Source organism: Ctenopharyngodon idella, chromosome 7 (assembly GCF_019924925.1).
Source record: "Ctenopharyngodon idella isolate HZGC_01 chromosome 7, HZGC01, whole genome shotgun sequence".
Lineage (NCBI taxonomy): Eukaryota > Metazoa > Chordata > Actinopteri > Cypriniformes > Xenocyprididae > Ctenopharyngodon > Ctenopharyngodon idella.
Genome location: NC_067226.1, coordinates 39734611 through 39759978, shown reverse-complemented (window position 1 = coordinate 39759978; position 25368 = coordinate 39734611). Strand labels below are relative to the sequence as shown.

The 25368-nt window shown below is 37.0% G+C and overlaps 1 protein-coding gene across 5 annotated transcripts in view; it reads right to left on the bottom strand.

The window, feature by feature from the left end:
* The window catches only part of LOC127515854 (multiple PDZ domain protein), a 103598-nt gene that overhangs the window by 14055 nt on the left and 64175 nt on the right, over positions 1–25368 (bottom strand). For 2 of the 5 annotated variants that reach the window (XM_051899956.1, XM_051899959.1), the window contains 19 exons: positions 24642–24737; positions 24451–24546; positions 23541–23718; positions 18546–18656; positions 17504–17593; positions 15737–15799; positions 11928–11999; positions 10819–10990; positions 9067–9263; positions 8151–8242; positions 7999–8071; positions 6938–6991; positions 6740–6832; positions 4017–4091; positions 2543–2705; positions 2303–2448; positions 1015–1098; positions 711–904; positions 15–162 (listed from right to left, as the gene is read on the bottom strand). In XM_051899956.1, coding sequence (XP_051755916.1) covers positions 15–162; positions 711–904; positions 1015–1098; positions 2303–2448; positions 2543–2705; positions 4017–4091; positions 6740–6832; positions 6938–6991; positions 7999–8071; positions 8151–8242; positions 9067–9263; positions 10819–10990; positions 11928–11999; positions 15737–15799; positions 17504–17593; positions 18546–18656; positions 23541–23718; positions 24451–24546; positions 24642–24737 — 2197 coding nt within the window. The remainder of the gene's footprint in view (positions 1–14; positions 163–710; positions 905–1014; positions 1099–2302; positions 2449–2542; positions 2706–4016; positions 4092–6739; positions 6833–6937; positions 6992–7998; positions 8072–8150; positions 8243–9066; positions 9264–10818; positions 10991–11927; positions 12000–15736; positions 15800–17503; positions 17594–18545; positions 18657–23540; positions 23719–24450; positions 24547–24641; positions 24738–25368) is intronic. The other 3 variants (XM_051899957.1, XM_051899958.1, XM_051899960.1) reach the window with 3 other exon arrangements.

Genomic DNA, 25368 nt, shown 5'->3' with positions numbered 1-25368 from the left:
ACTCTGACATTCACCTTGAGCAGCGAGGCCACATACTCTTGTGTGGCTGAACGAACGTCCTCCCCATTAACCGAAAGGATCTGGTCTCCCTGCATGAGACGTCCGTCAGTCTCCACGACTCCACCCTTCACGATGTCTGACACAAAGACTCCTGTGTCATTCCTGAGACAGACACAGTCAATTACTGTTAGCACAGATGGAGAATACAGAGTTGAATATTCATTTATGGACCCTTGTGAAAAAGAAGTGTGCTTAATTGTAGTGAATGTACTTGTAGTGTAAATCAAATCTTAAAAGTGTATTTTTACTTGCAGATAATATAATAATAAATAAAAGGCCACTTAAGTGTACCTAAAGACAGTACACTTTCATGACACACACTTAAGTACATTTTTAAAAGGGCACTTTGTAATAATGTCAAATTAAGTTTTACTTTAAAGTACATTTTAAATAATTGTTTTATTAATCTTTTGTCATGCTTTAACTGTAGTGTTTTTCAACATTACATTTAAAGTTAAAATATTTGAATGTACTAAATTGCAACTTTATCATGACAAATGTGTAATTACAAAAATATTTACATGACATACAAGTTTCAACAGAAATTATATTGAAGTATATTTTAGTTTACCATAAATGTTTGTCAGTACATTCAGCAGTAGCCTTAACCATATTTCAAAGACAATAGAAGTAATTATGTGTTCTAGTACCTTCTCCCGATGATACTGAGTCCGAGACCACGGCCTGGTTTCTTCTGAAGCTCAATGGTCAGTGAGTCCCACAGTTCTTCTTCCTTATACTGACCCTCATCTCTGAAAACTGTCAGACGAACGCGTTGCGGAGTCTGCCGCAAAACATTGATTGCCTCATCATGCGTCGCCACTCGCAGATCTATACCATTCACCTATTGGGAGAGAGTGAGTTACAAGCGGGAGGAATAGAATGGCTGAAATGATGTTGACATGAAATCAAGCCTAGTCTAGTCAGAAGAGTGTCTGATGGTCGTGATTTTACCTCCAGAATCTGATCTCCTGCCCACAGTCGGCCATCTTTAGAGGCAGCTCCCTCCTCGTACACCTCATGAATTATTATAGTTCCCTGAACATAGACAAATTCAGTCTTTATATATGTTCTTATAAATGAGTTCCTAAACTCTTGTGAAAAAGAAGAGTGCATGATTGTATTAAATGTGAACTTGTAGTGTACTTCAAATTTTTATATTTTTTTAAAAAACTACTTGCAGATAATATATGAATGAAATAAAAGGCCAATTAAGTGTACTTAAATAGAGAACAGTTTAACAACTTTCACGACACACTTAAGTACACTTTTAAAATGTGCACTTTGCAATAATGTCAAATTAAAAGTTTTAAAGTGCATTTTAAATCATTATGTACATAGGTAAATGTAACCGCACCTTAAGAAAAATGGTGATCACATGATGTTTCTGCAAAAACGCTAAAACAATGCATGTAAACAGAGAAACTCTGGAGGTCTTCAAGTCTTGAAGGTCAGATAGGCACTCCATGAGAGAGCAAACATGTATCTGTGGTGTAATTTCTTTATGTGTAATTTCTCAATATCTTTTATTCATCTATATATTTATTTTCTTCATTTATCTCTTCATATTCATTTATATATTTATTTTTACTTGATCATTTTCATTTGTAATCTTATTTTGTGTGTTGTATGGCCATAAATATAATGATATATTTGGAACAAGGAATTGGCTTGTTACAGTAATAATAATAAAATAATAATAATAATAATAATAATAATAATAATTTCTTGTCAGACAAAGTGAGATTAGGTCAGCATTATTTTAGGATTATTTAAATACAATTATAATACTTATTAATATTTTTTTTTTTTTTTTTTTTTTTTAAATTTCCAGTTTTCATTTTAAATAAATTTTAGTTGTATTATTATTATTATTATTATTATTATTTAGTACTTCAACTTCAACTTATTTGTTTCAGTTAGATTGCCAAGGCAACATTTGTAATTTTTCAAAATTGTAAGGTTTTTTTTTTTATGTAATATTTATATTTTATTTTATTTTATTTCACTTAAAAAAAACTATTTTTAAAAGTTTTAGGTTTGATTAACAATAACAACAACTGGATTTTCTTTGAATCCCAACTTTGATTTGGAGACCATGTAAATTGAAGTTTTATGGGGAAAGCTGATTTGTATTAGTTATGAGTAAAATTTTTTGGTAATCTCCAGTGTCATAATGCGCAAGATTATATCAGTCCACTTGGAAACCAAGTCTCACAAAAACACGTTAAACGTTATTCACCAGTAAAGTGTCACAGCCGCCCACAATGCTGAGCCCCAATCCTGTTCTCCCCTTGCAGATCTCTATAGTGGTCTCACAGCCAGGGATGATGGGACACGTAGCTGGATCAGACGCCAAGGTCCCCGGAGTGGAGCATCTGCTCGAACCTGCAACACACAATCATCATGATGACAAAGATCAGGTTCTGATTTATTCATGAACAAGTTTTCCTTTAATAACTCCGAGACTCCTCCCTCTTACTCCTGATTGGTTCTGTCTCTGATGATGTCACAGAAACCAGCGGCAGACTGATTCCTGGGTCTGATCCTGAGCAAATCTGATTGGATGAGGAGGGCTGGAAGGCGGGGTCAATGCAGATGGTGAGTTTCACTGAGTCCTGGGGTTTCTTCAACAGTGACATCACCTACAACACAATGATTTCAGGCTTAAACAATGACTCCTGTCAGTAATTTTTTTTGGAGATAATGAAAAACACTGTTGGTAATTAAAAAAACACCCAAACAAACACACCCCTCCCTTCAATGCTTCGCCCCCGAAATAACAAACACACTATGCAACACAGGCAAACACTAACAGCTGGAGCATCAGACAGCTTGCGCAAGTATGGATGAATCAGCTGTGATTCAACAACAACAACAGAATACAACAGCATATCTTAGTTCTGTGAAACATAACAAAACCAATGTTACTCACATATCGAGAAGAAACAAAGCAATCTCTGTGTCCATTTTCAGGCCTTCTCGCTCTCTAACGTTTCTCCAGTGCTGGAAAGCTTTTTCCAATAATAACACGAGTTTTAATTATACTTCTCTGACCTTTTCCTCTTTGGTAATATCTCAGCCATATCTCTTTCTACAAATCTCCCACTTGCTCACTCTCTCCTCCCCATCATGGGCATATATACTCCCTAGGCTACAAGAGTGTTGTGGTGTTGTGGTGATCGATCCGATCCACTTTGTTTTTCTCTTATTTACACGGCCAGAACAAAGTACAAACACAATATTTATTTTCAGCACACACACAGAACATACACTTAGCCAACATTCACAATATTGTTTGTTTGGGTCTTAAAGGGTTAGTTCACCTAAAAATGAAAATAATGTCATTTATTACTCACCCTCATGCCTTTCTACACCCGTAAGACCTTCATTCATCTTCGGAACACAAACTAAGATATTTGATTTCAAAACACTGCTTCAGGAAGCTTTGGAGCGTTATGAATCATAACGCTCCGAAGCTTCCTGACGCAGTGTTTTGAAATCGGCCATCACTATATAAGTCGTTATTTTGTTTTTTTTGGCACACCAAAAATATTCTCGTCGCTTTATAATATTAATATTGAACCACTGTACTCACATGAACTGATTTAAATATGTTTTTAGTACATTAATGGATCTTGAGAGAGTAAATGTCATTGCTGGCTATGGAGACCTCACTGAGCCATCGGATTTCAACAAAAATATCTTAGTTTGTGTTCCGAAGATGAATGAAGGTCTTACGGGTGTGAAACGGCATGAGGGTGAGTAATAAATGACATTATTTTCATTTTTGGGTGAACTAACCCTTTAATGTCAATTTTCAACAGTGTTTCTCAGATATTCCTTACTGTACCTACAAGGGTTTGGAACAACAAAGATGAGTAAATCATCACAGAATTGAGTATTCCTTTAAACTCTTACTTAAAAAAACATTTAACAGTTGGAATGCATATTACCTTTTCCACAGAGAGTCCCAGCACCATCTCATCATCTACTGCAAGCAGCCTGTGTCCCACTGCAATCATACCGTCCTGAAACACACACACACACACACACACACACACACACACACACACACACACACACACACACACACAGACTCAGGTTTGAAATACTCTAGGTAGGCAGCTCACTAGGTTTTGAGAGACAGCCATACGATACAGAAACTAGCAAAGACATAAAAAGTCAAGTCAAATTTATTTGTATAGAGCTTCTTACGATACACATTGTTTAAAAGCAGCTTTACAGAAAAATCATGATGTTCATGTTTTTAATATCTTAATACCTTCATGGCTAATAGTCACGTTTTGCGATGATACAAGCAATCACGAGGTTGTATACTGAATGTATGTGAATAAAGTTGGACATACATGTATATCCATATATATATATATATATATATATACACACTATATTGCCAAAAGTTTTGGGACGCCTGCCTTTATGTGCACATAAACTTTAATGACATCCCATTCTTAATCCGTAGGGTTTCATATGGAGTTGGCCCACCCTTTGCAGCTACAACAGCCTCAACTCTTCTGGGAAGGCTTTCCACAAGGTTTAGGAGTGTGTTTATGGGAATTTTTGACCATTCTTCTAGAAGCGCATTTGTGAGGTCAGGCAGTGATGTTGGCGAGAAGGCCTGGCTCACAGTCTCCGCTCTAATTCATCCCAAAGGTGTTCTGTCGGGTTGAGGTCAGGACTCTGTGCAGGCCAGTCAAGTTCCTCCACACCAAACTCGCTCATCCATGTCTTTATGGACCTTGCTTTGTGCACTGGTGCACAGTCATGTTGGAACAGGAAGGGGCCATCCCCAAACTGTTCCCACAAAGTTGGGAGCATGAAATTGTCCAAAATGTCTTGGTATGCTGAAGCATTAAGAGTTCCTTTCACTGGAACTAAGCCCAACCTCTGAAAAACAACCCCACACCATAATCCCCCCCTCCACCAAACTTTACACTTGGCACAATGCAGTCAGGCAAGTACCGTTCTCCTGGCAACCGCCAAACCCAGACTCATCCATCGGATTGCCAGACAGAGAAGCGTGATTCGTCAGAGAACATGTCTCCACTGCTCTAGACTCCAGTGGCGGCGTGCTTTACACCACTGCATCCGACGCTTTGCATTGCACTTGGTGATATAAGGCTTAGATGCAGCTGCTCGGCCATGGAAACCCATTCCATTAAGCTCTCTATGCACTGTTCTTGAGCTAATCTGAAGGCCACACAAAGTTTAGAGATCTGTAGCTATTGACTCTGCGGAAAGTTGGTGACTTCTGCGCACTGTGCGCATCAGCAAGCGCTGACCCGCTCTGTGATTTTACGTGGCCTATCACTTCGTGGCTGAGTTATGTTTCAGTTGCTTTCACTTTGTTATGATACCACTAACAGTTGACCGTGGAATATTTAGTAGTGAGGAAATTTCACGAATGGACTTATTGCACAGGTGGCAACCTATCACGGTACCACGCTTGAATTCACTGAGCTCCTGAGAGCGACCCATTCTTTCACAAATGTTTGTAGAAGCAGTCTGCATGCCTAGGTGCTTGATTTTATACACCTGTGGCCATGGAAGTGATTGGAACACCTGAATTCAGTGATTTGGACGAGTGTCCCAATACTTTTGGCAATATATTGTATATATATAAGTTGCTAAATGTCGCTGTTTAGATTTAAATAGGCAAATGCTTAAGAGTGTATGATTGGATCATTATTGCAGTGATTATTATGTTTCTAGCATGTTATATGTTTGGCAACAGTTCTTCTAACCCTAATTGATGGAGTGTGTAGCTCCATCAATTAACATTGTGAATACAAAATCTTGACCAAAAATTAATGCACCTCTTGATGGAAATAACATCACAACATTTATTTCCATCAAGTGGTGCACCATTTTTTGGTCAAGATCTTGTATTGACAATGCAAGAGGTGAGCACTCTGTAAAGTCTACTCCAGCACATCCCAAAGACTTTCAATGAATTTAAGGTCTGGACTCAGAGATGCCAATTCATGTGTGAAAATGATTCTTCATGCTCCCTCCCAACCATTCTTTCAGAATTTGAGCCTGATGAATCTTGAAATTATCATCCTGGAATATGGCCAAAATGTGTCTTCCTCCATGGTTGTTTAAGAAATGACAAGCCACTCACTCCATCAATTAAGATTAGAACTGTTGCCAAACATCTAACATGCTAGAAACATATTAATCACAGCAATAATGATCCAATCATAGACTCTTAAGTATTTGCCTATTTAAATCCAAACAGCGACATTTTTTTTTTTTTTTTTTGCCCGTGCAGTGTATATGTGTGTGTGTGTGTGTGTGTGTGTTAAAGCCAGCATGAAATGAAAATTGATCCAATTTAGTTTCCTAATACACTTTGCTGGTCTTATTGTTCACAATTCATCAGTGCATATTACTTGCAAAAAGATTATTTTAGTAATCATCAAAATGTCATGCTGCTTTTTCATAACTTTCATTTTCAGCTAACATCAAGTCCTCTTATATTTCATTCTTGTCCCATCAACGTATCAAACAGGCACCACTTTTCCCTACATTTCAAACCCTATATTGTTCTCTGGTTGAATATCAGAAATATGTCATATTACAAAAGTAAAATAGGTTGTGGACATTGTGTCTGTTGTCTTTAATTTTGCACCTAGACCATAGTAATTCATACCCTTCCAGCTGCTCCATTCTCATCTACACTGTGAATGATGCATCCATTCCTGCTGTCATCCTCCTTCAGGACGATACCAACCCCTCCATCCTCCTTCATCCATGAGATCAACAATGAGACAAAGAAAGAAAACACTTTAGCAGAAAACACTTAACATCGCCAGCACAGAGAGAGAAACAACTGAAGTGTGCGTCTTACCACAGGAAGAGTTATGTGTTGGATCATGTCTAGTGTTGAGCTGGATGGCTCAGTCTGGGGCGGAAATAAGAAATAACACATTAAACATGACAATGACTGAACAAATTAATGGATAAACGTAAATGGCTGTTTAGATTCAGATGTTAGTCCCTACTGGTAGATGGTGTAACTACAATGTCATGTGACCAAAAGGCTTCAATGAAAATCTTTCTCCATTGAAGGCCATATGAAATTATTTGTGTATGCTGATAAAATACATGTTATTTTTTTTTTTTTTTTTGCGAGAACCATTTAAATTGCAAATATTTCATAGTAGTATAGTATTAGTATTTGTTTTTAGAGGGCTCTTAAAAGCAGGAAATGGATTTATTGAGATTAACAGGAATAGCTATATCTTTTGGAATGAATGAATGAAAGAATGAATAAAAAAAGAAACAAAGTGCATAAACTAATGAATGACCTTTCTTTTTACATACTTTGTGAATGCTTAATGTGTGTCTGTTTGCCTCCCTTGTGAAAAAGAAGTACACTTAAGTATACTTTTAAAACAAGTATTATTACGAAAATTTAACTGAATGTAATGTTTTCTGAAAATTAACTGCATATTAATTGCAATTCAATGAAAATGTATTATAGTTTGAATTTATATTAAATGCAATAAGCTGAAATTTAGAGTATTTTTGACCCACTTAAGAAGAACTTAAGTACATTTTTATATGTTTCATTTCATAACTAACTCTATTGTCTTTGAAATATGGTTAAAGTGTACTGCTGAATGTACTGACAAGCATTTATGGTGAACTAAAATATACTTTAATGTCATTTCTATTGAAACGTGTATGTCATGTATTTAAATATATTTGTAATTACACCTTTGTAATGATGAAGTTGCAATTTAGTACATTTAAAATATATTAACTTTAAATGTAATATCAAATAAAGCAGTACAGTTAAAATTATAATCAAATACTTTACATGTGCTTTAGTATGTTAGTTGACCAAAAACAATTAAAAATGCTAAAATTAAAAATGAAAATAGACACAGGAGAGTGTGAGTTTACCTCTATGTGTGTGTCCGGTGAGTCTGTCTCCTTCATTGGCCCAACAGCCATCTGACTCAAAGCATCTCCGTTTCTGAAACACACCACATGTGTCAGCAGGCAAAATCCCTTCAAAATCCCTTCAGATCCACACATCAAAACCTTTGACCTACCGGATGAAGATGATCTTGACTTTTGAGGGGGCACTTTTAATAATGGCAGAGGCATTTTGATGGCTGCGGCCATATAGAACCTGACCGTTTATCTGCAAAGGCAACAAGATGAATCAGAAATTGTCTGGAACTGTTTAGCATCCCATTGTGAAAAAGAAGTGTGCTTAAGGGTATTGAAAATGCACTTGTACTGTACTTAAAACATTGTAATTGCAAATAAAATAATATTAACAAAAATAAAAGGACATTTAAGTGTACTTAAAGAGAGAACACTTTAATGACTGTTTCTTAACACACTTAAGTACACTTTGTAATGTCAAATTCAAAGTTTAAAAGTACATTTTAAATCATTTTGTTTGTCATAATCATAATCTTTTAATGTGCTTTCAAGAAGTACACTTATTTTGATGTGTTGACTAACATACTAAAGCACATGTAAAGTACCTTACACACTGTAGTGTGTTATTCAATATTACATTTAACATAAATATATTTTAAATGTAATAAATTACAGCTTTATCATTACAAATGTGTAATTACAAATATGTTTAAATACATGACATACAGTACAAGTTTCAATAGAAATTACATTAAAGTATATTTTAGTTTGCCATAAATGCTTGACAGTATATTCAGCAGTACAAATATTATTTAAAGATTAAGTATTACTTAAGTTGGTCAAAAAAGCACTCTAAAGTTCAGCTAATTGCATTTAATATAAAATTAAACTAACACATTTTCATTTTATTGCAATTAACATGCAATTAAGTGTCTAATAACATTACATTCAATTTACACAAAAGCATATTCTTTTAAAGCATATTATTTCCGTAATAAGTACTCTTTTTAGTTTTCAAGTATGCTAAAGTGTACTTCTTTTTCACAAGGGTCAAACTGATGTTTTACACACACTCACCTCCAACAGTTCATCGCCCACCACAATGTGTCCGTCTCGCCCGGCGGCACCGTTGGGGTCAATGCCCACGACAAAAACACTCATGCGTGAACGGTCCCGGTTCCCTGCCAGACTCAAACCCAAACCAGTGCGGCCCTTCTCCAACTCGATCATGTGCAGCTGACCCGGTAAACGACCGTACCGCTCCGTTACTTTCCCTTCACACACACACACACACACACACACACACACACACACACATTAGAGCAATTGAATCAAAGTGCTGAGGCCTGCAGTTAAATGCTTTTACTTGTAAATTATACTTAATAATCTGAAGTGTTGCTGCATTAAAGGATTAGTCCACTTTCCAACTAATATTTCCTGATAATTTACTCACCCCCATGTCATCCAAAATGTCCATGTCCTTCTTTCTTCAGTCGAAAAGAAATTAAGGTTTTTGATGAAAACATTCCAGGATTTTTCTCCTTATAATGGACTTCAATGGCCTCCAAACGGTTGAAGGTCAAAATGACAGTTTCAGTGCAGCTTCAAAGGGCTTTAAACGATACCAGACGAGGAATAAGGGTATTATCTAGCGAAACGATCGGTCATTTTCTAATAAAAAATCAAAATGTATATGCTTTATAGGCACAAATGATCGCATCACAAGTGCTTCCACCAGAACGCGATTCCGTATTCTTCAAAAAGCTTACGCTGAATGTCCTACGCCTTCCTTATTCAATTTACGGAACGAACGCGGCGCCAGTTCCGTTTTTTCCGTAAGTTGAATAGGGAAGACATTTAGCGTAAGCTTTTTGAAGAACACGGAATCGCGTTCTGGTGGAAGTACTTGTGGTGCGATCATTTGTGCCTATAAAGCATATACAGTTAGATTTTTTAATCCTGGAATGTTTTCATTAAAAACCTTAATTTCTTTTCTACTGCAGAAAGAAGGACATGGACATCTTGGATGGCATGGGGGTGAGTAAATTATCAGGAAATTTTTATTTGAAAGTGAACTATTCCTTTAATAGCATTGAATGTTCACTTGTAGTGTATTATCATCTTAAAAGTACTGCACATGAAATTAAAAGTCACTTAAAGAGAGTACACTTTCATGTTTCTTAACACTTGTAATAATATCTTGTAATAATGTCAAGTTTTACTTTAAAGTACTTTAAAATCATTTTGTTTTATATAATCTTTTTTCATCATACTAAAGCACATGTAAAGTACTTGTTTATAACTTTAACTGTACTGTGTTATTTGATATTACATTTAAAGTTAATGTATAATTGCAGCTTCATCATTACAAATGTGAAATTACAAATATATTTAAATACACGACATACACATTCAATAGAAATTACACTAAAATATATTTTAGCTTACCATATGCTTGTCAGTTAATCTGACAGGAATTTTAACCATATTTCAAAGACAATAGAAGTAATTATGAAATTGCATATAAAGATGTACTTAAAAAATACTCTAATGATCAACTAATTGCATTTAATATAAATTGAAACAATATATACATTTTCATTTAATTACAGTGAACATACAATTAAGTGTCCAAAAACATTACATTCAGTTCACACTGAAGTATTTCCTTTTAAAGTATATTATTTCCGTAATAAGTACTCTTTTTAAAAGTATGCTAAAGTGTACTTCTTTTTCACAAGGGTCTCCCTCTAAATCTAGTCCTGTATGAGTGCAGTGTGAACAGTGCCCTCTGGTGGCGCTGTGTGTTATAACGTATGTGAGACTCACTCCAGCTGTAACCGTACTCATCCTCCTCTTCGTCATCAGGACCGTTGTTATGAAGAACGAGTCTATCTGGAATCTCAGTCAGAGTGTCCGAGTCTGTTTCCCCAACATGTGGAACGACCGGCAGTGACAGGACGGGTGTCGTCGGGAAGATTTTTCCCTCCTCTCGATTCAGCTGCCACACAGATTTAATAGTGTTTTTTACTTAAAAACAAAACGCATTAAAAAAAAAATGCTATAATTTATATCCAATTAGTACGTCATCTGTCAACACGACATCCTCCATTAAACCCATGAAATATGAAGCTTAATGTAATCAAATCACATTCAACACATAATCTGTTCTTCATTTCTCAGCATGAAGAACCAACAAACCAAGACATGCTGCTGTTCTTTAAAAGCCTTGCTAATCATTTGTTAGGTCTGGTAAATTCATGTTTAATGAATGAAAAGTTGAAAAAAAAATTATCAATATCTAAAATTTGTGTTACTTAGCACACTAAAACAATATTACATTGTTAGATTTGTCTCAAATGTTGTTCCAAATTTGTATGACGTTCTTCTGCAAACAAAAAGGAAATGTTTAGCAGAATGTTCATGCTACACTTTAAATTTTGGTCTGTTCCTCATACAAAACTATGCTTACGATGCTTTTAAGTACTTTTTGGATTTGGACAACTCCTGGTTACTCTGTGCTTTCACTGAATGGAAAAAGAACAGCATCCGCTAAACATCCCCTTTTCTATTCCACAGAAAAATGAAAATCATGAAGATTTATAGGTAAATGCTAAGTAAATAACAAATCTTTTATGTGTGAAAAAAAAAAAACTATTACTTTCAAACTCTGTTTAATTTAGCCTTATGATTAAATCAGCTTCAAGATTTACATTAGTGCAAAGAAAAAGCATTATTTTCTTATTTTATATGTATAAATATTTATTGCATTACATTTTATATATATATATATTATATTCAAATTATATATATATAAAACAGAGAACAGAAAGAGGGTTTTAGTGCCATATATATGCAAATGTTATGAAATAAATTCCATAACTGCATATAGATGGGAGAGGAAACACACCACACCCACACACCCACAAAACACAAACCTTAAACGGTGTAGGAGTGAAAGGATTAGTTGGACATAGACGGAGGAAAGGTCTACTGTAAGTGTCAACGGCCTACAGAAAAACAGAGAATAACCAGCACCAGTGAGACAGAGAGAGAGAGAAGGAAAGAGGGAGATCAAGTACTCATTCAAACTACAGCAGTGCACAATATAAAACATTATCTACACTACAAATGCTGTTCTTAAGTCAGTTGAGAACAGGGCAAGTGACAGATAGCCCGAAACTCAGCTGGTCATCTTTACTGTTGATCTCGGAGAGCCTACAGACTTTCTGTCACTAATGGAATAGAATACGAGCAAAAGTCCCTTTCAAGGAAAGACTGTTCATTCTGCGACCACAATTGCAACGCCTCCGGGCAACTATTCTGGGCATCCAAGACCAAGTCCTATCCTATATAGGGAATTCTGAAATCTCAAAAACTGATTGCCGAACTCACAATTAAATTTCAAATCAGCAACAAAATCTAAACTAAACTGTCCCATAAATGTTGTTTCTTATGTTCAAATAGTGTTAAAAAGGCTTATTTTTTAGGCTAGACCAGACAATGCGCATGTGCAATCCTAAGCGCGAGTCTCAGAACACTATTTCTATAGCAAATGGAGCTTCTAATGGCAGCTGAAGTGATGCAATGACCTTCTCAATCAGCGATTGGCTCTTTTATTTAGAAGGCGGGATTTATTCCGCCATATTGTGCTTCGCACTTTCTCCCATTCATAATTAACATGAGTGCACAGTCTTTTGTACTAGCTTAGTGCATACTGAATATTGTGTATTGTACACTATACTGCCTGCTATTTTTGAATAATATTGAAACAGTAGGCATTAGTATGCAACATTATTGTCACAAGATTTTATCACATTGTATGTGTGTGGCAAATAGTTATCAATTTGGAAATGAAAATTTTAAAATTTTAATTACATTTTGTGTAAAAATGTAAACTTTTTTTCAGTCAAGAAGATATGATAAAAATCATGCCTATAATTATTTCTGGTTCATCTCAAACTGAGCATATTGCATTGTGGGATATAGTATTCTACGCAATGTGGTCTACTGCATACTGCACATTTGGGCAAATATAGTACATTACGGTGTTGTTATTGTTAACTAAATCTAAAACAAACCATAATTTGTATCATTTTTAATTGAAATAAGGTATAAATAAATAACATATAAATTTTATATGAATATATGAAAAAAGAAAATTAGAAATGTTGCTTCAGCAACTAACAGAAATAAAACAAGTTTAAGTTGAGCACTAAATTAACTTAAATTAAGACTACAACTGAAAATAAATTCAAAGCTAACTAAATATATGTTATGAACAAAAACTGATAAAAATGACAAAAGCACAATATGAATGAAACTAAAAAAATGAAAAACAAAAGTTAACTTAAAATATTAATTAACACTATAATAGTATTTATAAAACAGTTAGTTCCTTTCCTTGATTCTGATTGGTCAATGGCTGTGTTTTATTCACGATAAAACACGGCTATGACCGCTTCACCCAACGGTTCTGTGTATCACTACACAACACCCTTAGCAACCACTCTTAGCAACGTAAACTGTTTGTTCTCAATTGATATTGTTCATTGAAGCTTACTGTATTATGTAGAAGAGTATTGTGAGAAAAAGATCGAGTGAGCAAGTTTATTACCTGCATTCAGATTTAGCATTTTCCTTTTAGTCAGTCCTATGTTCATAATAAAAAAATTTGTTTAAATGTCCGATGTATTATCTTGTCCTTTTAACAGCTAAGGGGTTTTCCCGTGACTGACAGCGCTAGTCAAAGCATTTGTCAGTTGTGTCTTGTTCCGTGTTCACAACAATTCAGTCTTTTCAATGTAAAAGTCTTCGCTACTGATTGACACACTCATAAAGACAGTCTTTGCCGCCATCTAATGGTGTAATAATGTAACTTCTGTTGCTGTTCACGGTCAGGGACTATTTTTTTCCAGTGGAAGGAAGGCTTTAGTGAAAGTTTACTTCATGAAAGTTGCATTGTTACATATTTTTGGCTTTAATATTTGTTTTGTGTGGTAACCGTTTTATAAAAGCAATAAGGTACCCGAGGCTTCGCGTCGTGCCTAACAACGGCCTTCAGCCATGACTTATTCACGATACAGCCTCTCGTACCTTATTGCTTACATAAATAATACCAAAATAACACTGGTATGTCATCCTATTACATGCATACAGAAATTGACATACTGTGTATAGTATAGATAATATACACTGCAGACCTAGTAAAAGTAGTTGTTAGTATGCTATTCTGAACACTGCCCCAAGTTTCAGATGGCACAGCTAGGGACCGTTCACAAACGCCTAGAGCATACTGCATGCAAAAATCATACAAGTTGGTTAAAATATGCATTGCACATAAGACTGACTGGCTTCTGCACAACTTCTGAGAGTCTGGCTGCCCAGGATTTTATCAGTTCACAAGGAAACACAGTCTTGTTTATGATGTAGTGGGCTGCTACAATCAGTACATCCAAGTGTCTAAGCTCCATCTTATTTTACCAATGAATTCTGATGGTTTTTCCAGTTGTTTGTCATTAGCGACTAGCTATTTCCATTTTTGGATTTCTGAATGTCAGGAAACAATATTTATAATTAAGAGATTTAAACAAGCATTTATATTAGTGTGCAAATGTATAACATATTTATTGTTAACAAAAAGACCACTCCCTTATTGTACCATGGGACATTGTTAATAGCCAGTAACATGCATCATAAAGGCGGTTATCTTTAAAAGACCCACTCTGAAATGCATAACTAGAAAAATCAAATTACAGACATTTCCATGACTTTTCCAAGCCTGAAAATCACAATTGTAAAACTCTGGTACTTCCAGGTTTTTTATGATTAAGGGACCTTGCCTCAAGCACAACTTCATATTCCATTTTCTTGTACAATTATGTCTGTGAAATAATCAGGACTTAAAATGACAGGCTATTAGTGAACACTGTGTTCAAAATGAAAATTCTGTCTATTTCCTCACTATTCATGACGTTCCAAGTCTTATATATACACACTGATGAGCCAAAACATTATGACCAGTCACAGGTGAAGTGAATATTGTTGATCGTCTCTTAACAAGGCCACATAATATTAAGGTCTTGGTAGATTAGATGGCAAGCAAACAGTAAGCAAACATATTTTAAAACTAAATAGAAAAATAAACACATAATAAAAATGACAATTTAAATTTTTAAACCTGAAAATCTAAAAAATAAAAGCCAATTCAATACAGTAAATAATGCTAAAACAACACGGTTAAAATAACATTAGTGAATCTGTCTTTTCCTCAAATAAAGCTGTAAAAAATTTGTCAACTTAAAAAAGTAAGTGTTCGTGCTGCCTTAATTTAAGTTTAGTCAACTCAAATATCCAAGTTGTAATTTAGTACGACTGCACATTTCAAGTTGACAAAAGCACTTTTTTAAGTTGAAACAAGTTTTTTTTTTTTTACAGTCTTGAATTCAAAAGACTAGGTTTTTTTTTATTGTGCTTTTTTGATGTTTTCTTTTCTTTTTCTTTTTTTTCAACCTTAACAGCCATGGTCACTATAACTGTTGTGGTAATGAAAAGACATTACCACATTATTTTGTTACACTGAAGACAATCATACAGGTTTAGAAACGACCTGAGAGTGAGAAAACAAAAACAAAGACATTTTTTGGAGAACTATTTAAAATCCAGAGCAGTAATGGAGTCATGTCTAATTAAATTATACAGTTGCACAGTTTAATAAAACAGCGATTTCACTCAGATTTTTACTCACCTTCTCACTGCTGGTCTTCAAGTTGAAGGCTGAAATGTCTTCCACTGCATCCAGTGCAGATGTCTGCCGTTATTAAAAATTAAAGAACAGTCCTCGTCAAACACAGCTAAAGGTGAAGTCCCACAACAACCTCTCTTCATGACCTCAATAATGTCATTAAACTCTAATGTCATTAACAAAGCTCTCTGTTGGTCTAGAAGATCCAAACTAAAGTCCTCCACAGTAATGAATGTCTGTCCTTATGGCCGTGGGCCGGCTGTGGATTCCCCCTCGTGTTTTGTACTTGTTGTTCAGTGCCATTGAAACAAAGCTAGTTTTAAGAGCCATCTGCAGAGAGACATCTGCTGGGCGGGAATGAGACATGGATCATTAACGCACATCATTGATGGAGTTTGGGTTCCTTGCCGCTGTCGCCTCTGGCTTGCTTAGTTGGGGACACTTGACTTGACATTTTGATATTCAACAGTGCTTTTGATCTGCCTGCATTGACACTATTCTTTAAGAGCTGCTGTGCAGTCAAACAATGTACCAGTTATCAATGTAAAGCTGCTTTGACACAATCTACATTGTAAAAAGCGCTATATAAATAAAGGTGACTTGACTTGATCTGGACTAGAGAGTTTATAAAGGTCTGATGAAGAGAAGGACAGGCCACAGGGAGCCAAACTTTAAAGGTGCCTTGATACGATGCAGTGGCCAGTTAGAAATATAACAGAGCTTGGACATGTTACTGAGATGAGTTCAACATTATTACAACACAATAAATCCTGTATGGAGTGATAAAATGATTTAATGGTGTAATTTTTGGATCTTTTGCAGGTTGAGATTTCAGCAAAAACAGTTGTAATGTGTGATATATTGATTAAAAACAGAGCTGTTTTGAGTCAGATCATTGAACCTTTTCTGAAAAAGAAGTACACTTTAGCATACTAAGAGTACTGAACGGAATGTTTTCGGACAATTAATTGTAATAAAATAAAAATGTATTATAAATAAATTTATATTAAATGCAATTAGCTGAGCTTTAGAGTGCATTTAAGTGGGACTTTTTATATTTAAATTCAAAATTATTCCTATTGTCGTTGAAATATGGTTAAAGTGTACTGCTGAATGTACTGACAATACTAAAATATACTTTAATGGCATGCATTTCTATTTGAACTGTCTATTGAAACTATTTGAATTTGTTCCGATGAAGCTGCAAATTAGTACATTTAAAATACTAACTATAAATTTAATATAGAACAAAACTACTACATTTAAAATTAAAATCAAGTACTTTACGTGTTATGTTAGTCAAACCATCAAAATAAGTGTTAAAATACTTCTTTAAAGCATTACAAAAGTAGAACTCTTAATTTGACATTATTTACAAAGTGCACTTTTTTTAAAAAGTGAACTTAAGTGTGTTAAGAAACAGTCATGAAAGTGTACTCTCTTTAAGTACACTTAAGTGGCCTTTTATTATATTATCTGCATGTAATTAAAAAAAAACACATATATTTGAAGTACACTACAAATGCAAATTCAATACAATTAAGTGCACTTCTTTTTCACAAGGGACGTTTTCATTCTACCGAGTATTTTATTGTACAAAAATGTTGTCAATATTTGTTTTTCCCAAAAAACACTAGCATATAGTAGAACTAAAAGCCATAAAATTGCATGAACATGCTCATAACCATGGAAAACCATGGAAGAGTTTTCTAAAATGTATCATTTGAAACCATAAAACACAAACACACACACAGGACATCTCAGTCTAACCTGTAGCGGTTTGTATGTAAAGCAGGATTCAGGATAAGGATGGAGGGTTTGCTCTGAGCGGTTCAGCTGTAGGAGGGCTACAGGAGGCTTCTAGAAGCACAACACAGGAGGTTAGCAAGCTAGTATATCAGCCTAAACACATTTAATCCTGGGAGACAGATCATTAAAAAATCCAATATGTAAACTAGAAGTGACGTTATTTAAAAAAGGAGGACGTGGCTTGGGACATTAACAGCAAAACAGCTGAACTTTGGAGAGACATAACAGGAGCATTACTTATTTAATCACATTTGATTACGTTCCCTTGTAAATGTGTTTTAAGTTGATTTACTGGTAAATTTTAGGGGTAAGCGGATGCCAATGAAAAGAAGGAATGCTGGAAGCAGAGATAAGACTGTCGGCTGAGGGCCGAACAGGAATTACCTGACACTTTGGCATAGGAAAGCATTTTAAAGTCGCCCCGTATTTCTCTATGACAGGAGGTGAATCAAAACTATACAGAGAGTCAGGCTGAGAGACAGACAGATGTTGTGAGGATCAAGAGCAGACAGACAGATAGATGAGGACGAGGGGGAGAGACAGATGGAAAGCAGTCGAGTACATCTTTCTGAGCACTAAATGTTGATGAAAGCGGTTAGTTAGTATTTGTGCTGGTCGATATATAAGAGATTCACAATGTATTCACAATGATTCTGCTGATAATATCAAATTAAGCAACACTGTGAACATTGCAATGATTGTAATATGCTTCTTACTTGGTCATGAGGTTTCTCAAAAAGCATGTCGTTACACTAGTTTCATGATCCTTTCTTGCAAGTAGCATTAAGAGAGCTGTGTTTTAATAGTCTTTCTGATTTAAACTTCAAATATATATAATATAAATGCAAAAACTGATATCAACTACTAAACCTTAGTATTGCTACAACCCACATCAAGATTTAATCTATATTGCCCAGCCATAGTTAGTATGCAACTCATAAATAAATGGATCTTGTCATTTCCCATGATCAGTAGATGCTTGTATTGTGTGTGTGATACTGACTCTGTCTTTGTGAATGATGCTCTGGACCAGGAACACCACAGGGTTTGCAGCGTTACGGATGGCCTCCACTGCCTGCTCATGACTGGCGTCACGCAGATCCACTCCTCCCACCTGTCACACACACACACAAACACAAACCTTGAGCTCATGAAGTCATTACTGGACTATATAAGCAGGTGTGTAGCTCTGTCCAAAACCCGCCAAAAGACACCACCAGTGTTTGCCTAGGCAGGTTGGGCTGCATAACAGTATATACAATACCACAGTAAAAATGCATGAACTGATTTTGCTAAATCATTTATACCACATCACAAAAGTTAGACACCAAGCAGAAAACTGCAAATTGTGCAGTGTATGGCTACTTCCAGTGTAGACAGCTTCACTGATTATAAAGGAAATATCTTGGTTACTATTGTAACCTCTGTTCCCTGATGGAGGGAACAAGACATTGTGTCGATGTCTTGACACTAGGGGTCGCACTTGGGAGCCCCAAACTGATACTTTGAGAAAAGGCCAACGAGAACTGGCGAGTGAAATTTGTACGTGCCACTTCCCCGGACATAGGGTATAAAAAAGGAGAAGGCATGCATCCACTCATTCAGGTTTGTGCTGAGGAGCCGAGAACATGTCCAGGCCCTTCAGCAGGCAGTTCAGTGTTGTGGTAGGAGGGACACAAGGTCTCGTTCAATTTATCAGGGAACGGAGGTTACAATAGTATCCAATATGTTCCCTATCTGTCAGTCACATTGATATTGTGTCAATGTACTGACACTAGGGGCCCCTGTGGAAAATGGCACAAGCTGAACCATGTTATGAGGTTTTGGCGGTGCAAATGTCGGCAAGCTACTGCATTACTAGGTGACAAGTGCACTCACAACGTCGTAACCTTTCCGCACCACGTAAGCTGTGTAGTCCTTCGTACCACAAAGGGACAAAAAGGACAGTACTTACAATGGGAATAGGTCGCTTCAGCCATTTTTTTAAACCTTACACCTGCACAGACAAAAACTTAATGCTGGGGAAGTGTTCCTTTCTCTGCAAAAAAAAAAAAGAAAACTACGGAGGCGACATCCTACTCGAAGGGAGGTTAACTTGTGGAGAATCCCTCACATGGATTTACCAACTGGGAAGTACCACACATGGAAAGAAGTTTCTGCGGTAGGTCCTACCTGAAAAGGGAGGAGCTCTACAACACAGTGACTGGTGGAAGACACAGGTTTACCATCAGGGAAACTGTACCATGGAAAATACATCATATGGGATTTCCTTTAGGGAATCACTACATATGGAGCACCTAGCCCAAATACACGGGCTGACCTGAAAGAGCATACATCACTGAATTTGACTGTCGCAGGGTGCTGAAGGGTAAAACACACCCAGGGTTCACCTGCCAGGGAACTCACATGGACAAAAAAAGTGTTTGTTTTCACCTCAGGGAGGGGAAAGGCGCTGTGTGCAAACAGAACACTTGGCCTGTTGCCCGTCTCTTACCTGCTCATATCTAACACACAGGGGGAAAAAAAAGACTGGAAAAAGAAGATATTGGGTGTCTGTTAAAGAGGGGCTGTTGGCTAGAGCCCAGGTGGATGCACTCCTCCTGGAGTGTGCTCACATTCCTAAGGGGCACAGCACGTCTAGGGTCTGGTATGCCAAGGCAATGGCATCCACAATCCAGTGGGCCATCCTCTGTTTGGAGACAGCCTTCCACTTCTACTGTCCCCTAAAATATACAAAAAAAAGCTGCTCAGAGTCTGAAGCTCTGCGTGTGGTCCAAGTAAACACGCAAGGCACGTACTGGACATAGCAATGACAAGACTGGGTCTGCCTCATCCCAAGGCATCGCTTGCAAGTTCACCACTTGGTCCCTAAAAAGGGTGTTAGGAACTTTGGGCACTTAGCCCTGCCAGGGTCTCAGGATCACGTAAGAGTATGTCGGACCAAACTCTAGGCACATTTCGCTGACAGAGAACACCTGCACGTCCCCAAGCCTCTTGACGGAAGTGAGCGCGGTCAGGAAGGCCATCTTCAAAGAGAGGACACTTAGCTCAACTGACTCAAAAGGAGCTCTCTGTAGGCCCAGCAAGACTACAGAGAGGTCCCGAGAGGGAATAATACAGAGGTAATATAATGCCGTCTCTTATGATGCTTTGCTCAGTCTGCTTTGGCTGTGTGTGACCTGCACGTTCATGTGTTTTAGATGAGGCTTGACTTTGAAGAGCACTCTGAAGGGAGGGTGGGATCTAATGCTTTCAAATCTAGCTTGCTATTGCTAGCCACTCCAAAATTGCCTACCCTACCTTTACATTTTCCGCGTCTCAGCCAGGGGCCAGATGTGGATGTCTTTCCTCAGGGGTTTTTGCCAGGGAGGGGATGTCACAAGTAGCATGAGTTCCAAGAACCAAGTGTAGGTGGGCCAATATGGCACAAGCAGCAGGACATGTTCTTCATCCTCCCTGACTTTTCACAACGTCTGTGCAATCAGCCTCACTGGGGGAAACGCATATTTGTGCAGACCCTGGGGCTAGCTTTGTGCCAGTGCGTCAATGCCAAGGGGGACCTCGATCAGGGAATATCACAGCGGGCAGTGGGAGGATTCCTGGGAAGTGGCGAATCAACTCCAGATCAGCTGGGCCACCCGGGGATGGAGTCTCCCCTCTCCCTGGAGCGTCACTTGTCACGACAGCACGTCCAATGCACAATTGAGTTCGCCAGGGATGTGAGTGGCCCGCAGTGACATCAGTCACTGCTGACTCCAAAGGTGGAGATGGCGGGCGAGTTGCGTCATGTGAGAGTAAAACGCCTTTATATATGCAACCTTCACCATATTGTCCGTCCAGACTAATACATGCTGGATCAATATCTGAAACCTCTGCAGGGCCAGCAATACTGCTAGCAACTCGAGGCAACTGATATGCCAACGCAATCGAGGTCCTGTCCAGGAGCCCGAGGCTGCGTGACCATTGTATACTGTGCCCCAGCCTGACTTGGATGCATCTGTTGTGACAACAACATGCCTGGACATTTGGCAGTAATTGAGAATGCGGGTGCTCACTTTCCTCTGTGGCTTTCGTTAAGATGTAAGGTGACAGAGACAACCCGAAGGGAAGGAACTGGCACTGGTATGCCCCTAAAAGCCAACTCTGTCTCAAACTCAGACTAAGCTACTGCACCTGTGGGTGGGAGTCCAGCCAAGTCATCCACATTAGAAGGCCCACCCTCTGATGCTGCAATCGACAGTTCATTCTCATCTGGAGCCCCGAATGAGAAATTAGGCTCACCGTAAGATGAGCTGCCTAACTCATCCGTGAATTCCACTGGCCGCAATATGCATGATAACAAATGGGAAGTCTATTGGGATTGACCTGGTGGAAACGCTCCCATTGTTGCCCTTATATCGTCCACAGCACTTGCTGTCGTGGCCTTGTGCATTGCAGAAGGACCGGGAGCAGGGAGCGGCTTAAGTGATTCTTTCTCTGATTAGAAATTAGTCGCAACCGCAATGCTGCCATGGCCATGTTCTCACAATAAGGACATGAACCATCCATGAATGCTTTCTCAGCATGGGTACGACCCAAACACGTGAGCCAGAGATTGTGGCCATCTGAGGACAAGAGATATTGACTGCATCCTGAAACACATAGGCGGAAAGGCATCTTTGAAAAGACACTCTCTGTCTGTGCTTGCTCTTTTAAAGGAAACTGCTCTTTCACTGAAGCACCCAGGGGATGAGAGAGACCACTGAAATGTGTCGTCAACACAAGCTTCAACAGCTTCCTTTTTGGCAGAGGTGAATGGAATGAGCTCATGTGACAAACACAACCACTTGGCTCCAAAGAACAAATCTGAATGAGTGGATGCACGCCATCTCTTTTTATACCCGTATGTCCGGGGGAGTGGCGCATGCAAATTCCACTCGCCAATTCTCATTGACCTTTTCTCAAAGTATCAGAGTTGTTTGTGGCTTCCAAGTGCGACCCCTACTGTTGATACATCGACACAACGTTGAAATAACTGACAGATAGGGAACAAGTTCATTTTGGTGTGTTGTAACAATGCAAGCAACATTGCAACTTGCTGTATTAATAGAATTTAACTATTGCAGCAAACATTAATATATTGTAAATAATATATACTGTTGTACTATGATATAAGAACTGAAATGCAACCTCATAAGTGACTGATTTGAAATGCTCTACATTAAAAACCACACAAATAGCTTCTTACATGAAGTCCACAAAAGGACTGATTCACAATTGATTCCAATGGAGTTTGACGCTAATAAGGCAATACTCTAATGAGCACTGAAATACTCTATTCATGCAAATATTGGGTGAAGCAGTGCATTTTAATAATTAGAATGAAGTAGATATTTTCCATTATATTTCCAAGAATTTCTATTGTTAATTTAAAAAAAAAAAAAATTCTTCACTTGTAAAGTCAAATATCTTAGATATTTTTGACTTGTAAGTTGCTTGTTTTCAAACTTTTTTTTAATTAACAGAAACTGGAAATATTAAAATAAATTAATTAACCACAATTCATTTTGTGACTTCAGGCGTTTCAAGAACTGGATGTTCTTCAATGAGAACAACAGTTATTGAAAGAAAATAAAAAGAAATGTGACTTTTTAATTTATATCTTGATTTTGTGCATGCTTTTTTAGCATTTTAGGTTAGACTTAGATTATCTTAATATATTAATAATAATTTATATGTTTAAATAATTTAATATCATTCTGCACTTGGAAGTTTGCTGAGGCACTAGGTTTTAGAACATCACTATGTGTGTGTCTGTACATATTTAACCATATTTTGGGGACAATTTTGTACCCAGAAGTGAGCTAAATCTGACAAAACCTCATTTTGGGACATCCTCGTTTGCAAAAAAGTAAAAAAAAAGAAAAAAAAAAAAAAGAAGAGTTTTCTGATGGTTAGAGTTACGTTCCTGTATTTATAACTAACTGTATAATAAAACATTATAATTGTGTGTGTGTACCTCTACAATTCTGTCTCCTGTCTTTAATGTGCCGTTGCGTCCTGCTGGACTGTCCTCCAAGATATGTTTAATAAAGATGCCCCGCATCACTTCTCCGTTGCTAAGGCGACTGCCCATGCCCCGCCCACCAACAATACTGATGCCCAAAGATTTGCCAGCTTCCCTGTGCAGCTCCACTCTGAACAAACACACACATAAAAAACATTCAATAAACATCAAGTTATGACAATTTGCCAAACATTCTGGTCAATAGATTTTACATGACTTTTCCAGTTGCTGAGAAGCGAGGGCAACAATAAATTTGATAAATTAAAATTCAAGGCCTGTAGATGATACAGGCCGAGTTAAAAAAATTAAGAGTTTCACATATATATTACAAAACAATAATAGATCTCTTTTTACCAGTATTTATGGTACTGTTTATGCACTATAACACATTCATTCAATGCAGTCAAGGGCATTTTCACATTTCTTACTGTTATAATGCCACCTGTAGTTTTAAATGTATTTTCCAAGTTTTGTTAAGCAAAGGTACAAATTCAGTGGCATGTGGGATCTGACTCACAACTTTTTGATTGCAAGCCAAGAGATTTAAAAACAAGTGTAAAGTGCATGTTCAATAACTTCAGTCTGGCATTTTAAAATCCAATATTTGATCCAATACTGAGCCAAAATTGGGTGAGAGTCGGACAAAGTGTTGCCAATATAACATCCCACAGCTGATGGACATTTTCACGGTCAACTTTGTTGCTGTGTTACAGTTAAATCAGATGGCATATGAAAAATATTTTGATAAATTTTCCAGCTGGGTCATAAGATTATCAGGCCAATATTTGCTCCAAACAGAGGTTTTAAGGAAAAATAATAAGAACACTAACAATGTTAGTGCAACTTTTATATTTGTGCTCACCTCCGTGGTGGATTCCAGTTGTTGGAAGCTGCTGTCTGTCGTTCACTCTCCTGTCCCTCTCCATCTTCTCTCTCTGGAAGATCTGAGACTGTCTGACTAAACCCACAAACACAAACCTCTCATATTTTGTCCATTTTACAGCTCTGAGTCAATGAAGCTGACAGGAGAATGTGTGTGAGTGAGGTACGTACTGTTGAGTGTTGTTTTTCCCATCAGAGAGATCATCACTCTGGAGCTGCTGGCTTGCCCTGTATTCTTCTAAATATTCTGCAGGTACATATGTGATTCTGCACACACAATCACATGACTCATAAGCATATGATAATATTTTGCTCATCAGACCTGTCATCAACACTACTGGAATAACACTTTAAAGAAATGCCCTGAGCTCATTCAACAGCATTATGCAACATTATGCAGTAAATGCTTTCAATTGAGCTTAAATTGCATTGACCGCGTTTTGTTTTTTCAGATTAATGGATAATGTGCAATGTTTTCTGCCTAGCTCTGCCTAAGGTGAAATCATACTGAAATCTAGTAATGTGATTGTCAACAACAGCCAGCGTTTTATTGGTTAGTAAATGAATGTGTAACAGAAACACAATTTTCTTTTTCTGTTGCATTATCCAAAAATTCAAACCAAATAAAATCAGACTCAAAAGCAATTTAATTTAATTTTAGATAATTTTTATTTTTATTATTATTATTAGTTTATATATGTCATCAGTTTGTTGTAAAACTGATACATTTTGATTTTTTGATGAATAAAAAGTTCAAAAGAACAGCATTTATTTCAAATAGAAATTTTGTAACATAAAAAATATGTCTTTAATCTCACTTTTGATCAATTTAATGCAAAAAAATAAAAGTATTAGTTTCTTTGTGATTGTCAACAACAGCCAGTGTTTTATTGGTTAG